This window comes from Perissodus microlepis, chromosome 13 (assembly GCF_051167445.1).
Source record: "Perissodus microlepis isolate ML-2025 ecotype Zambia chromosome 13, ASM5116744v1, whole genome shotgun sequence".
In the NCBI taxonomy this organism is placed as follows: domain Eukaryota; kingdom Metazoa; phylum Chordata; class Actinopteri; order Cichliformes; family Cichlidae; genus Perissodus; species Perissodus microlepis.
The window spans coordinates 14498486-14515157 of record NC_140473.1 but is presented as its reverse complement, the minus strand read 5'-3'; the positions used below and the strand labels follow the sequence as shown (position 1 = coordinate 14515157).

The window sequence follows — 16672 nt, the reverse complement described above, 5'->3', positions numbered from 1 at the left end:
TGCTGAATCGCACATCATCTGCCAACCATAACCCGATGAAGAGCAGAGGAAATACTAAAAGACATCAGGTGTTCATATCATTTGGAAAATTCACTTTTGAAAACAAGGAGATTTCTTTAAGGCAGGTGAAGTTCAGAGGTGGTTAAACTGTTTTGTAAGCTCTGGGTGAAAGAGTAACTTAAATTGTATTTTCCTTTTAACGGAAACTACTCTTACTTAAAACATTTCTCTTATAAAGATGCCATTTGACAACCTCCGCTGTACCCTTAAAGCCGTGCTTCAGTGACCATTAGAATACGTTCTGGGTTTCACTAACTCTCACTAACTTCTGATGTGCAGCCGGTTATTTTGTTTTGGAAGCAGGCCTGAAAAATGACAGAAATCCTGCAGTTCAGAAAAGAGAAACAAGGGTTACCCCTGGTGGGCATCCAAGCAGAAAATAATTAATGTAATGCCATCCACCTCTAGGAATTTACACCTTCCACTCTGGGATAACCAATTACAGAAACAATTACAGTCATCACTACTGAAGTTATTACAACAGAAACATGTTTCTTCATATTTATTTACATTTAGGGCATGCCAGGGTCTTGTGTTCGGTTGCTGTGTGTGGTTAAGTATAAACACAGACATCATGCATGACTTATTGCTTTGCTGAGTTTTTTCCATTTGGACAAATGAGCCCTGCCTGAAAGGGACCCCGGGGATCTCTCACCTCATGCTCACCACTTCCAGTAACCCTGGAAATGAGAGCTTTACATTTTCACACTTTGCAGGCACTCATCATGAAATCCCTCTGACCTCACACTTAACCTTTCACCACTCAAACTGATCATTTCAGCTTCTACCCTAACCTTTCACTCAGACCCCCACAAGCATCCAACATTTTACCAATATGTTTAAGACACTGGCCCTTTCTATTAAGTAATGTTGCTATAGCAACTGGCCTGAGCAAAGATGACCCCCTGATGATGTCAGGGTCGCAAGGTGGTTTCCTTGCATTTACACGCATGACTCACCTCACAGTGAGGGTTGAAATGCAGCCTTGACCCTGCTGACGAAGTGCTTCTGTGTGGTCGGACCGAGTCACAGGTTCAGCTCGAAGCTGCGAAAGGTCGGACACGAATGGCGTCGGTGTCAGTGTTATACATATTGGCACTGGAGCACACAGGCACTGGTAATTCCTCTATCATCATTAAATTCTGTTTTCAACATCAATTTTAGCTTCTAAGAGGTTTTTGGTGTTTATTGATTTAAAAACGAAATATTAAGTTCGCCTTGTTTTCTGTTATTTAATTCAAAGTCCATCTGTTCTCACTCGGAGCTCGTTAGTGCATCCCATTATGGAATCAGACTAGCTGAGTACATTCTTCCTGTGTGTCCTCACACATGAGTCTGCTGTGATTTATGTACATGACAGGTGCTTAACAAATATACACTCAGGACGAGCTGTAGCCATCATTCCCATAAAGTCAAAGTTGTAGTCTTAAACCTTTGCTCCCCTTTCATTTGGACAAAGTTTTTTGTGGATGCCAGAATAAACGAGTTCTACATTTCTGTCATTGAATATGCCTATTCTCATAACACCAAAGAGAGTTACTTTTCCTATGCAATCATTTCAGTTCATGTTTTGGGAATTAAAAGTCTGGCCAACGTCCACAGCACGCAGAGAGAATTGTGATGCTTGACTCCAGACTTGCTACCTCACAAAATGTCATGTTTCTCTAGCGTGTACACATATGTGTAAAAGTATAAGCATGCAAACTTTGGAGCAGCTGGCGCAATCTTCTTGGGCCGTCCTTGATTGGGGCCTCCTCTCATTGGTACCATTGGGCAACCAGCTGTGGTTAGCAAAACGCAGCAGCATGGAAGCACTTAAAGCTGAGGGATGGCCCTCACCCTGACCGCCCCACGTACTTATGAAACACAGCCATGTGTAAGACTGGCAGGGTGATGACTTTTCTTTTGATATTCAGTATGAGGGCAGTAGGCATGACTAATAACACGGTGTTTATAGTGTGTAGTATATAATTATATAATAAACATCACTCTGCTCTCTTAACCTGGATCTTGAACTTAATCTTCCAATTTATTAGCTGTCTTTAGACTGAGCTCACAACTGTAAAAGCAAACCACAGGATAGCACATGGAGCACAGGTTGTCTCTTTTTACTGCCTTCAGGACAAGAACACACCATTCAGTTTCTTCCAAAGTCATTTTATCTTCTGAAATCTCAAACTTTGGCACACAGGCATTCATCCAAATCCTTGATGATAAGTCAAACAGAAGCTGAACTTTCTCTTGGTTGGATTCCAGTTGCTCTTAAATGCAGAAATATGAAACTAATGCCCGTCTGTGTCTGTTAAAGTCAGTTAGTGGTCTTGACGCACACACAGGGGACAGACAAACTTGTATAAATAGTGTACTTCAGTATGAAGTAGTCATTTGTGTGGTGCATGCTAATTGGATGGATTTGTACTCACTGTATGTGTCCATTGTATCACTGTTTGCCTAAAAGACCTTTTTTTAATATTTAATTTTATTTTGAGTTTTGTTTTATTTTGATGTTATACCTTGGAAAGGCTACAACCTGACAGGAGCCACAAATACAGGAAACAAATAATCAAAACTAAAATTCTTAACAAAACTTGGCATGGCATTGAAGCTGGTATATATATATATTTTTTTAGATATATCATACAGCAGCGGTCCCCAACCTTTTTTGCGCCACGGACCGGTTTATGCCCGACAATATTTTCACGGACCGGCCTTTAAGGTGTCGCGGATAAATACAACAAAATAAAACTAGTACCGGTACAGAAAAAAAGAAGATTTATTCATAACACACATGAAAAGACCCAGGAAAACTGAGTTAACGATAAAAACGATAACAAAATAACGCTGAAAACCGATAAAAACCCTGAAAACCATACATTTCACACCTGAGCCTCAACTCTCGCGGCCCGGTACCAAACGACTCACGGACCGGTACCGGTCCGAGGCCCGGGGGTTGGGGACCGCTGTCACACAGTATCTTTAAGAACCTTCACCCCCATCCATTCCCTTAATCCTTCACATATGTACATATAAACATATTTATCTTTAAACCTAAACGCACATATTTTGGAAGGGGAAAGGAAGTTCTTCAATAACATTCATGCCTGTTTTCCCGGGATGTCAAACTTATTTTATATCATAGACCACATACAGTCCCCTTTGATCTCAAGCCAAACAAGTGTCACTGTAAAGATGTTTAACTACACATTTAACCCCATTTAATATATATATATATATATATATATATATGAAAGCAAGTGCAGTTTTCAACATTTTTTTTATAAAGAAAAATCTATCTTTAAACAAATGCTGCTATGCTGCTGTAGTAAATGAAAGAAATCTGTCAGAATGAATAAATAAATGTGTAAAATTACTAGTAATTACAAACACGGGACAGTAATTCACATTAATAATAACAGTTTACTAACAAAAAAACTCTCTTTGGAGTAATTTGGGATTGAAAAAATTGAAATTTACACCAGATAGTGACAAAACAGGATTACTTTGGTGTAGTATGAATGACAATGAGGGAGGTCAGGCAAACCTGTGAATGCCATGAAAGTAAAAAGTCTGAAATTGGTTCCCTCCATCCCATTTTCCAGAGCTGTCTTGTAGACTTGGCTGCCTTCTCTGCCATGATGAATCAGGCAGCTGTATGTTACACAAACAACAGTTAAAAAGCTAAGCTGTCATTGGGGCATTAATAATGCTGAAACATTAGTTCAGTTATATCTCCAACACTGGTCTGGCTACAAATGATGATGGTGTACATGTACACAGCATGATGTACATTCAGTTATACATTTGATATTCAATACACAGAGGAGTCTCTGTGTAACCATTACCTGCATATTTATTTTATTTAGTGACACAAGCTTTCGTGAAGCATGACCATAGTTTACACCTCCCAACTGGACCATACAGTAAGATGATTTTCAACTTGGATTCCAAGCCGACCCTCACTGTTTTCTTTGATGTGAACACAAAAATGCAGGTTAGCTCTCGTGTTGCACTATGATATAAAGCAGGATGAAAAATACTCCCATATTCACTGTCAGACTGTAAAGTCTCACGAGTGTCTTTAAGGTCGCTGACTTGAGCGTCTCTTCTCCGCATTGCTTCGTTCTCCTTTGATAACCGGGTTGTGATTTTTTAGGTTTCCGTCTCCAAGGACCTCCTCGGATAATTTTTACAGCCAGTCCAGATTGCCGTGAAAGCTTTTCTTCTACTCCTGATTTGAAACAAGGAATAAATAAAGAGCAGATTTTTATGACTAAGTTTTGGATGTCAACAAAGAAACAGCAGACTATGTCATGAGATTTTTTTTTTCTGTTTTCAATGAAACACTGCACCATCTCAGATTTTATCGTGGTGGAGAGGATACTATATGGCTATAATGTATGTTTTGAAGGGAGAATATTGTGGGTTTTAAAGAATCTTTTATTCATATATTTAAATCATTTTAGATGTATTGCTTTCTCTTGGATTTGGATTGCTGAAGAAGACATGTCTAGCAAAGCCAGCAGGAGATGACCGGGGCATGTGAGAGGCTGCCATCAGTTTGAAGGGACCAGCGGGCCTGTGTTTTTGCTGCAACCTTTTGGTTACAGGGCAAATACTTCATCTTTAAAGACTTTATGCTGAAACCGCAGAATAACTGCTCGTGGGACAGAAATGCTGATTCTAAAAGCAAAAATTAAAGAAGCAATATCAGAGCTCCTCAGTACCAAAGCCAAACTCTGGATTGCTAACAGTTCTCATCTCTGGTTATTATCAGTGTGTTAATCTAATGTTGTGCATATATGTGAATGTGTGTGTACTGCATTCCAACCTCTACTAAAAGATTTGAGATTTGTTATGATACTTACTCCCTGTAACAGCTCAAGATGATGGCTTGGTATAACATCAGACTAGACTGACGGGTGTGTGTGTGGGGGGGGTGGGGGGGCTTTGCCATTCTATCATTGGCTGAAAGGAAATTCTTCACCTAGCTTGACAGCCCACCTGATATCACCTGTCAGGGAAAAAAGTTACCTTGTTTCTATTAATTAGGCCTTTTTGTGGGATGAAAAACAGGCAGACTAAATGACTTAAAGAAAGACAAGTTATGAGCAGGATAATGGGCTCATAACTAAGAAAGCACTGTTTTAGCTCACTGTGATATGTTGTAAAGTGAGGACAGTTATCAATAAACACAAATCATCAGAACAAGAGCTGCTAATCTCTAAAAGTCATATGCTCATACAAACCCAATTCCAAAAAAGCCAGGATGCTGTGTAAAATGTAAATAAAAACAGAATGCAATGATTTTTAATTTCATATATCTTCCAGAGTTCACTGCGCCATCCACAGATGCAGATTAAAGCTCTGTCGTACAAAGATGAAGCCATACGTGAACATGATCTAGAAACCCTGCCTGGGCCAAAACTCATTTAATATGGACTGAGCCAAAGTGGAAAACCTTTCTGTGGTCAGAAGAATCGAACATGAAATAATGGAAAATCTAGACACTGTACCAAAAGAGGAGAGGCACCACCCAGCTGGTTATCAGTACTCAGTTCAGTCAGTCTGAATCACTGATGGTATGAGACTACGTTAGTGCCTATGGAATTGGCAGCTTGCACATCTGGAAAGGTATAAACATGATGATACTAAACCCACATGCTGCATCTTTTACTGCAAGAAATGGCATGGCTTCATAGAAGAAGAGTCTGGGTGCTGAACTGGCGTGCACTCCTGACCTTACATCAAATGAAAACATTTAAAACATCATGAAACAAAAAATATGAGAAAGAAGATAGAGAACTGTTGAGCAGCTCATATCAAACAAGCATGTGACAACATTCCTCTCTCTAAGGTCCAGCAACTGGACTCCTCAGTTCCCAGATGTTTACAAACTGTTGCTATGGTCAGGGGGTTGGGAAGCGCATCTGTAACCGGAAGGTCGCCGGTTCGATCCCCGGGCTCTCCGTCCTGGTTGTTGTGTCCTTGGGCAAGACACTTTACCCTACCGCCTACTGGTGTTGGCCAGAGGGGCCGATGGCACGATATGGCAGCCTCGCCTCTGTCAGTCTGCCCCAGGGCAGCTGTGGCTACAACTGTAGCTTATCTCCACCAGTGTGTGAATGTGAGAGTGAACGAATAGTGGCATTGAAAAGTGCTATATAAATCCAATCCATTATTATTGTTACAAACACACAGTGGTACACATGGCTCTGTCCTACCTTTTGTTTTTGGGATGTGTTGCTGCTATCAATTTCAAAATGAGCTCATATTTTTCCTCCAATGGTACGCTTTCTCGAGTCAAACATCTGATGTGTGTTCTGTCTTTGATTGCGAATAAAATACAGGTTTATCAGATTTGCATATCATTGAAGCCTTTTCAGAATTGGGATTGTACTTCAGAAGAAGTGAATCTGTTTAAATTAAAACCTTAACACATTAGCTTAACATTAGCTTTGAAGGAGAAAGATTGGGGTTAAGTATTTATGTAACAGCGCATTCATCCAGCTGTGCTCAGACTGAGAAGCCAACGATGAACTCTCACTATATACACAATTCACTGGTATGTGAGAATTTGTACTACAAAGCAAGTTCAACATACCAATGTTGTTTTTTTCAGTAATGTGGCTTTGCTGAGCCTAATATCAGCATCAACCCTAATCAGTCACACAAACGTGGTTATGAACTCCATAAGTCACCGCAGGTTTTGTGAATGTATCCGAGCTCGATAACATGAAAGGGACAAGATGGCACCAGAGGACCAAACATGGACAAGTTTAGAGTAACATACAATATTTCTCAAAAGAGAGCATCTATGAAAGAAATATGAGGAATTTGAAAATATATGAGGGGCTGAAAGCAATACTGCTGCTGCAGCCAAGGCTAAGAAGAAAAGTTGGCAAAAGAAATGTTAAATGTGTAAGTTAATGGGCTTATCAATCAGAGACTCGTGAAGGTAGATCTCAATTACAAACATGTATTTACATTAGCTTAATTCTTAGATTACATGTACCATTATCCTGGGGTGTGTAAGACCAAATGCTGTGCAAACGAAGCACAAATAAGAAAAATATTTTAACCAGTAAGCAGGCTTACCTTCAAACATTGGAGCTTTAATGCTGCTAGAAAAATGCTGATAGAATGATGAAATGTTTTTGCCAGCCGGGGAAATAAATGAAGCCAGGAATAAAGCTCACGTCTTTGAGAATCTTTATCTCACTGATACTCATCAGGGAAAGCTAGACTTTCTCCAAAAACTACAGACTCCCTCATGATACACAGAGCAGCCCTGAGTTCCACACGTGGCTCATCAGAGAGTTTAATGATCTTCTAGGCAAGGGGACACTATTTTCCAGATAACTGGTTGGTTGGTCTATAGGCTGTGTTTTTACACACGCTAATAACTAATGTTAAAACTCAACGTATCCCTGATCTGGTTAGGGCTGTAGCACAAATAGCAACTGTAAAAAATCCCACTAAGAAGTGAGCCTTCGTAGCACTGAAACCTCAGCCCATATCTCACCGTACAGGCCACTAGTATGATGTGGCTTGAGTAGGAAATGCTTTTGCTCTCAGTTGTTTTCAATTAAATTCTCTAGGAGAGAGACCAAAAAAGAGTTAAGATGACAATCGATATTGGACTCAAGCTAAAATTAATTTCATCCATCGGGATGTAGAATTTAGCTTTTTTGTGGGCAGCACTGCACAAACGCTACAATGCCTTCTTTAAAAAGTGGTTCATCTGACCAAATCAAAGTGCAAACACCCTTTTACGGTTCCCGAAACTTTCCATTTATTTTTGATTGTTTCACAACCACATATTTTTCTGATGTTTCCCATGTCTGTACTTCATCTTTCTGATTAATGCTGTTGACCTTTTGGTATAATTAGAAATATAATTTTTAGAAGAGCTTAAAAATGACTTTTTCCTGCTCAGTGTCAGTATGTGAATATCTCCCTCAGTTCATGGATCTGATGGACAATGACCATACAGGTCATTCAGGGCTGCAGTGTACCAGTACCTCTCAACCACTAGGGGACTCCGTGCATTTGTAAATGAAGTCATTAGGATCCATGAAAGCAGAGATTAATCCCTCTGTGTGGTTTAATACTAAGATTCGATACAGCTATGTTTATATATTTATATTCTATCATGTATCACAGTGGAATTAATTCAGTCAATCCTCACAGCTTAACCTTTGGATAAAATAGCATGTCAGAGATAAAGTGGATAATGGAGATATTGTCTGAGCAAAGCATTAGAACACGCCAATAAAGTTGCTGGTTTAATTAGGATTAGAGCTGTTTTCACTGGTTCAGAAAGGCACCAGACAACTATTCCAGACTGAGAGTAGCTACATGGGGGAATGTGGTTGAAAAAAGGTACAATTAATCTCAAGTCTCACTGCCATAGGCTGTAGAGAATGGTGTGAAGCAGAGATTATGAGAATGGTGAGGATGCATAAAGCAGAGATGATTACAGAGTGAGAGAACATGAGAACGTGAAGTCTGAACAGAAGCTCAGTTGGTCAAACTGAGCCATGTTAAAAGAGGACATGTGTCCATATAGCTGCACGGGCCAAATAAAACCATGAGACTGTATTTATACTGTAACACTAGATTTACAATCTCAGATGGCGATCACTCAATTCTTTAAACTGTTCCACCCTCTGGCATATCCAAATGATTGCCATGTAACTCATGATGTAAATGTCTGCAGGGATCCCCAAACACTACACAGTGACTGATTACCATAAATTATGTAGTTATAAGGCTGTTTATATGTCATCATAAGAGTCAAATAAACATACACACACTGCCCACTGTGGCCATGATGGCACTTAACAGCACACATTCCTCCTCCCTCAAGCGTGTGTAGTTCATGTGCAAAAATGCACTGCAGTCTAAACATGCATGTTGTTTAACCAAGATTTTCTCTACCCCCCTTTTTTCTTTCATCAACACAATTGCATTAAATGTGTGGTTAAACTGTTGTGTTTGTTTAATGTCATTGTGCGTGCCGATGCGAGTGACACAAAAGACACTTTGAAATCCGATTTGAGAGGTCATAGTGTTTGGCTACAGTCGCACAATAGCACAGACTATGGACAAAATTGGTTTCTGTGATCCAAAAGTATTAGAGACCCCAGAGGAGAAGCATCCAGACCACAGACGATTTAGAGTTACGTAAAGTATGGCCGTTCTAAAAAGAGAAGTCACTGCTGGAATGCTTTTCCCCCAGACCAGCAGGGGGCGTCTTCTCTGGTTTCAAAATGAAATCGCAAAGAAAAGAAGCCAATAAGAGAACCCAATCATTCATGTGATTTATTGTCAGCTTAAAGTCTCAGTCATTCTTTACAAGTCTTGTTTAACAGCGCACAATCGCTATTTTGTGAAATATGGTCTTATTTAGAGCAAAATAAATAAAAAGGCTAGAAAGCTGCTACTGTGTGAGTTTGTAGTGTTCACAGTTTCCCACTCCTCATTTCCAGTTTAGAAAAACTAAGATGGTGACAGTCAAATCATTTCACCCATGGTTTCAAAGCAGAAACAGACAAACCAGTGGGTGACATCATGGTGATGACATATCTGAGGGTTATGGTCAGTGAAAACTTCAAATAATCAAATGCATTTTGGATCCTTTCATGCAGGATTTCTAAAGTCGATCTGCATACAATGTGAATATACAAAAAAAACTGTCTGTCTTTAGCTATAGAGACTCTATGCAGTGCTTTGAACATCATTGCATGCTGATGTGTTCATATCAACAATGTGGACATGCTGATGTTGCGTAGGTAACCTATGATATTTGCTATTTCCTATGTTTTCCATCTTAGTTTAGCCTGTTAGGATCCTTATATTATAGTACCACACAAAAATGCATCATTAGGCGTCTGCACTGTTTGGTCACAATCCAAGTTTGTGGCAAAGGAAAACTCGCCCGAGGATCTTGCTGTACTTCCTTCAGACAGGGGACATGACTGTGTGTCCTAAATGAGTACATCAAAAAGTCAATGTCAATGACATTTTTGTTCGTGGCACACATGAAAAAAATCACTGGATCTTATCCAGTGTTTGTAAAAACTATCACAGACATTTCAGTCACACAAGACATGAACAATCTGAACGATGTTGCCTTCCCTTCAAAAAGTGGCACCAAATGTACGGTTGGATTTGTTGTTACACATTTAGTATCTGTTGTTTTTGCCACACAGTTCATCCACACTCACTCAATACCATAAATGCCACAAATATCTGGAAACAAGTTGAACTGGTACAAAAACACAAAAGTGTCTTTGTTGTAGATTAAGAAGATTTATGCAGCTTACTTTGGCCCTGACAGGAGTCAGTGTGCCTGTGTGAACTCTGCAAATCTGACTTGCTTGTTCCAGTAGGCCTCTGCTGTGCCTGAACAAGCTTACACCTCATTGAAACCTGCGTCACCTGATTATGTGAGCTACATTTGAATGTATGGCAAAAGGTATCTGTTTGTTTTTATACCATTGTAGCCACTCTTCACAAAGTGCAGCGAGCCAATCGGGCATGCACTGCACTGCATACTAAGTGCAGTTTGTTTATAATATGTGCAAACCCATAAAAAATGGCCTTTTCTTTACTGACGCAAGCCGCTGTATATTTCATCAGTGCTCACTCTGCTGAGACAAAGTTGGGATCAGTGGGTGCCAAAATGATGGCTGTATGTTGAAGTGTGGGTTTGAAAAAAAGATGGTGTTTGTTTGAAGTCTTTCAGATGGTTTGGTTGCACTGAATCACCAACAACCTCACTATAAGGTGAAATCAGATGAAAGAAAACATGTTATAAAGAGAGGAGAAGAAATTATTTGGGTGAAAAGCAAGGTCGGTGATCTTCTCTGCATTCCAGCTTATAAAATAAATACCTTTGGATCAGGTACTAGATGGGTTTTTAATGGATTTAATTTTTAACCAGCTTTAATGACAAATGTAAAATGGTCAGCAAGTTACCTTGAGCTCAATAGTTTCTCCCTGACGTATGTGTGTGTGTGTGTGTGTGTGTGTGTGTGTGTGTGTGTGTGTGTGTGTGTGTGTGTGTGTGTGTGTGTGTGTGTGTGTGTGATTAGCAGTTACTGCAGCAACAGGGGCATTCAGTCACAAACTTTCATGAGGTAACAGGCTCCACATCATGGAAGTGCTGCATTGCTCTGTTTTAGCTTTTGTACCATCTGTTCATCTAGCCAGGATTCAACTACGCATCTAGAATGCTACTTTTATAACGATCAGGTGCTGGGAAAAAATATATCTATTTTACAAAGGTGAAACTTTTGAGGTCATGGGGAGCTTAGAGAGAATATGGTGGATTGTAGTCGAGTGCACCTGCAGGCTCCTTGGCATTTCTACATCCACAGGTAAGACATAAATATGAAAAGAAGCAGAGAAAAGCTAAAGATTTCATTTAGCGTCATGTGTGTCTCTTCTCGTTTTAGTATGAGCCAGATTCTTTGGGTGCACCTATAGATCTTTCTAAAAGTCTTAAAACATCTCCTCGGGGGAAGAGGCACCCATCATGTCTTTAAAAACAAAGTTAAAAGGTCAGACTGTGACATAGTCTTGATCTCCAAGAGCACTAAACCCTGTCTTGGCTGATATATAGAGCATATACTTGATTTACGTTATTGTCCCTCGTTTTCTGTTTTCCTCAGACACACAGGGACAGATTGTACAAAGCTCTCTTTGCCTCAGTAAATCATCACAAAAGCTGTCTGCTTGTTGCTTCCTTCAGAAAAATATGGGACACCCCCCCCCCCCCCACACACACACACACACACACTTAAATTCAAACATCTGCAGACACTGAATATTTATTGAGAAGCATGTGCCACACATGACACAAACAGTCTCTGCGTCCAGCTGGGTTATTGGGATTATGTGATCACAAGCTGTTGTGCATTCGCGCCTACATGAGCTTTCTGTGCATTATTTTTATGTGTGTGTGTGTGTGTGTATCAGTCTATTTTTGGTAAATGTCTATGTGCGTGTGCCTCTGGCTGGCAGTCTGCTGTGAGTTCACATGTCTGGGTTGGCCTGTTGGTGTCTGTGTGTGTTCCACATGCTCACAGTACATGCAGGGAGCAGCTCTGTTAATATCCAGCTGCTCTATATGCAGCTTTAAATCCTCGCATACTCTCCAAACTACTAGAAACCATTTAGCCACATTACCCGAGTTTCCCTCTGCTGCAGATTGTATCACTGAATCTCTTGATTTTTGGTAAGCAGGCTAGAGAAAGTGCTTCCATGTGTTTGGCAGCAATCCCCATTTAACCGGGCTTATCTCACAAGAGAATGACTGGTTAATAAAATGCACTTTTGTTTAAAATTTTAAAAATGTTGCTGTCATGTCATTTCTTATCTTGTGTCGCACCAGCACAGTAGTGTCCTTTCATGTAGCATGAAAGGTATTTTATTGTTGTCAGCACACAGCTTGGGAGAACTTCCTGTTAAAGGAACACTGAATGGTGCTGGTTGGTGGATTGTGTTACATCTGGACAGAGTCAAGCCAGCTGTTTACCCATGCTTCCAGCATTTTTGCTAAACTAACCAACTGCTGGCATTAGTTTGACATTTACCATATAGAAGTGTAGTTAAGTCACAGTTAGCATTATCTGCTGAAGAGATTTACTATCTTGATGCTAAAGCACAGATCTCATGGATTGATGGCGTTTTATGGCATTAGCTGCGCGACTGTGTGATATGTCCACTCAAGTAAAATTACCTACTGACATTGGTATGGCAATTGCAAGCATGAGTAAGTTATTACCAAAGTTTCATGACCATGACAGGAACAATTGCAATAATTGCTTAAATTAAGCATCTTTAAATACCTTTAATGTACATCACTAGGTCAGTACCACCATTCCTGTGGTATGTAAAAGTGACTTTAAGTTGCATCCCTTGTGCTACAGACAGTTGCCCTTTTCTTGAGGAAAACATTCAGTCGGCTTTAAATTACTGTCGCTGACAGAACACTATAGAGACAACTTTTAAAGCAAAATATGAAAGACATGGTAAAAAATAAATCCAAAGAACACTGAAAACACCACACAAGAGTGTTTAATCCCAGTGAAAGTACTGAGAGCATTTACAGAAGGTTACCTTCGGCTGCATTCCAGCATCCAGCACAGAAAAATTCATGAACTTACTCTGACATCTGGTGGACAGAATCTGTTCACCAACAAATCCATGAATTAAGCTGAATTATTGTCCCGTGTCTTTTTCAGTGTTGTGTGCTGTGGGAGTGGAAACACTACATCAGGGAGAATTCAACAGCCTTGGCATCTATCTCATGTAAGCGCTTACTTTTTGAGTCTACTTCTTGACTTACTGATGGGATTTACAAGCACTCCTGACTCTGGTGGCATTCTTGAGTTACAAATACACAGCCTGGTTTTGAAAGCTGGCAAAGCTAAAGACCCAAGGGCTTTAAGAAGATGGTTTAGAAAAACACTGCACATGCTTTTATAGTCTCTGATAAATAAACACACTTGAGAGGAGCTGTTGGGAAGGACTCAGAAAGTTGAAGCAGGGTGCAGAGGGCAGAACAGAGGACATCTTCTGATTCTTATTATTATCTCTGTAGTACAGAGACAAATTCCCACAGAGACAACGGAAAACATCTCTCCAAGGACACTAGAAACGAATGACTGTTTATTCAATCACTACACATAAAGTTAGTGCAGATGGATGCTGTCCTCACACACAGTAACACACAACACACCAATTACACTTAAAAGAGGTTAGTGTGTAATACTGGTTAGTCTGGGTGCATTTTTCTCTATTGCTGGATTAGATAATTGTAAACTAAATACAAGAAAATTGCAGTTGTCACAAACGTTTTCTTTACCATATGTAGGGTAATATCTTGAGCACTTGCAGCTGCTTTTTTTAGTGTAGAAATTACTGAGTATATCATCATTGTCCAATTTCTTCCCCCAGAGTCTCATTTATTGGGATCATGATTCTTGAACTAGCCTATTTCCTGGATTCTCTCCTGTCCATGTGTCTGCCGTGAGTACACAACCCTCATGGCTACTGTAGCAAAGATAACTCACAATTCTTTGAGGTTTTCAAACTTTGAACTTTGCAGTCTAAACTGCAGTCTAAACTGTAATAATGTAAAGTAATCCTGACTTTTTTCTTGCCTTCTTGCCTGATATCTCTACAGCTGCCCTCCAGACTGGAAGTTGTTTTTACTGTGGGGGAAGATGGCTCGCATTGGAGGCTTTCATAAGTTCCTATACTACTCCATCATGTCAGTGGTCTGTTTCCTGCACCCTGTACTGGTGTGGCATGCAATCATCCCAGGTAAAACAACACCAGCAAGTTCAATACTTCACATTACTGTTTCCTGTTCCTGTGGCATTTCAGCAGCAGATGCTCCTATCATGGAAAAGCATAAAAAGCATAGATGTAGCATAGAAAATTAATGGTGACATTATTATTCTAACTTCAGGAACAATGCTTCTGGTGACAGCCTTTTTCAACTTCATACTGAGCAAGAAAACAAAGACCAAACCTCCCAAAAGCCCGCAGGAGAGCTTCAGCAACCAAGGCCCAACTGCTGTCTTTGTGACAGAAAGCACGGGCTCAGACGGCACCTTCTCATTCTTCCATATGGTGACAGGCAGGAGAGGACAGGGGCTGGCACCGACAAGCAGAGACAACTGCCTCAGCACCGGAGAGAGAGGAGACAGCATCCAGGCTATGCTGGAGCTGGAGCAGACAACAGCACCTAAAGACACAGATGGGGAAAGGAGGAGGAGGTGGAAAGAGAAGAGACTAATATGCTTTAGAAGTGGGGAGAAGCCTGTGGAGAGGGAGATGGAGGAGATGGATGGATACTGTGAGCCAGACACCACCTCAGACACTGCACCTATGATTACTGACTGAATGTCGCTGTGCTTACTGATAACACACAATGGAAATGATGTATAAAGAATAATGCATTCACGCATACTCCGTACAACCAGCCGGTCTTGCACCAACTTTTTGTAGAAAGTACCAATGTCTTCCACAATAAGGTTTATTTTATGTGATTAAGCTATAAAAAATTTTGATTTTTATGAAATATTTGACTGATTTGTATATTTTTGGAGTCTTGTACAAATTTAAAAGTTGGAGTTTCAAATGCATGCACTCAAATAAATGAAACCATTTGTACCAACATGTGCATGTGGGTGGATTAAGGCCTGCTTTTTTTTGTTGTTGCTGTTGTTTTTGTCAAAGCCAGCACTGAATGAAGAGCAGACATTAATGCCCAGCAATCCCATCCAGTTACTGCCACATACATTATTCATAAGGTCATAAATTAGATCAACTGTTTCACTCATTCAGAGAAAACATGTGCAAATGTGACTGAGAGTATAGCAGGCAGTGGAGCTTGTGCAGGTGCATGCGTCGGCCCTCATTGTGTGTTTGTCGTGTGCGAGCGGTGACCATGGAGACAGAGCTCTGGGAGGAGTGTTCATGTTAATATGGCGATGAAAGAAACATCAGATCGTTCACCGAAAGCACGGCTACAGGCTTCACCCAAAACACGTCTAGCCAAACACAGTAAATTATTTATCAATAAAGGGTCATATGGTGAGCACTAAGAGTGAATCAGACAGTTTGAATTGCACTTATTTTTACTATAATTATGATTCAAAAGTGAATAGAAAAAAGCCTGTATTGATGTTTCTATTGTTTTCCTTTTTATTTTATTGAGCTACAAAGGATGTGAGACTCTACATGGGCATTCCTCTTTTGTTCAGGTCATAAATCAATATTGTCTTGTTCTGTCAAAACACACACACTCCACACACACAGGGTATTCCTCAGTCTTTTGTTCACTGAACAATAAATATATAACTGTATGTAGCCCTTAGAGGAAACCTCTCTGTAGCATCACAGCTAAGGAGAGAATCAATATAAGCAGAGAGTCCTATTCATCAGAAAGCACCTCAACGAGAACTGAAGCCAGATGAACAACCTGAAGGTTAAACAACAGGGTTATTCCACATATTTCTCACAAAGTTACACAACCAGCATGGTATCACCTGGTGTCATAAATAGCTTCGATATGTTTTTATGTCATGACATGTGTATCCTCTCCAGAGGGACGAGACCTTCTCCTGTGTTGTGGAAAGAACAGAGAGTCTTTGTCTGGATTTTGCTGAGGCTGCTCACTGGCCCATAACCTGAGCTTTATTATTATCTTCACAATGATCTTTGTTCAATTAGCAGCTGACTGACCTATAAACAGACGGGAGGAAAAGAACGGCACTATTTCTCGCCCTCTTCTATAAGCGCTCCGGCAGCTTTGTCATGTCCACATCCGTCAGAATGAGGGAAGTCGTTCAGCTGCTGGAACAACTTACTTCCTCTGTGCATGCTAAATCATGAATCCTATTCAGACACAGAGAGAGAGGCACTTCCTACAGTTTGTGTTTCCACCCTGCAATAGTTTCCTAGATGGCAGATCCAGGCTCAAAAACAGGATGGGTGAAAAAAATCTTAACAGGTCACAGGAACTTCTTCCCCTAGCTGGAAAAATACAGCAGAGTGGGTCGTTGTTGGTGGTGTTGGTAAACCAATTAGA

General features: G+C 40.3%; 1 protein-coding gene across 1 annotated transcript; it reads left to right on the top strand.

Moving 5' to 3' along the window:
• The first annotated feature begins 11218 nt into the window (after positions 1-11218).
• On the top strand, positions 11219-15097 carry tmem72 (transmembrane protein 72). Its single transcript, XM_084947958.1, has 5 exons — positions 11219-11444; positions 13314-13380; positions 14029-14100; positions 14258-14397; positions 14546-15097. The coding sequence occupies exons 1-5, from the start codon at positions 11369-11371 to the stop codon at positions 14980-14982; spliced, it is 792 nt and encodes a 263-aa protein (XP_084804084.1). The 5' UTR covers positions 11219-11368; the 3' UTR covers positions 14983-15097.
• The last annotated feature ends 1575 nt before the right edge of the window (positions 15098-16672 follow it).

What these genes read in the sequence shown, in the direction of transcription:
- tmem72 (XM_084947958.1), top strand. Translation starts at nt 11,369, where the DNA reads ATGGGGAGCTTAGAGAGAATATGGTGGATTGTAGTCGAGTGCACCTGC. An exon ending in TGGCATTTCTACATCCACAG is followed by an intron (nt 11,445 to 13,313) that starts GTAAGACATAAA and finishes TGTCTTTTTCAG; the next exon opens with TGTTGTGTGCTGTGGGAGTG. An exon ending in AGCCTTGGCATCTATCTCAT is followed by an intron (nt 13,381 to 14,028) that starts GTAAGCGCTTAC and finishes TTCTTCCCCCAG; the next exon opens with AGTCTCATTTATTGGGATCA.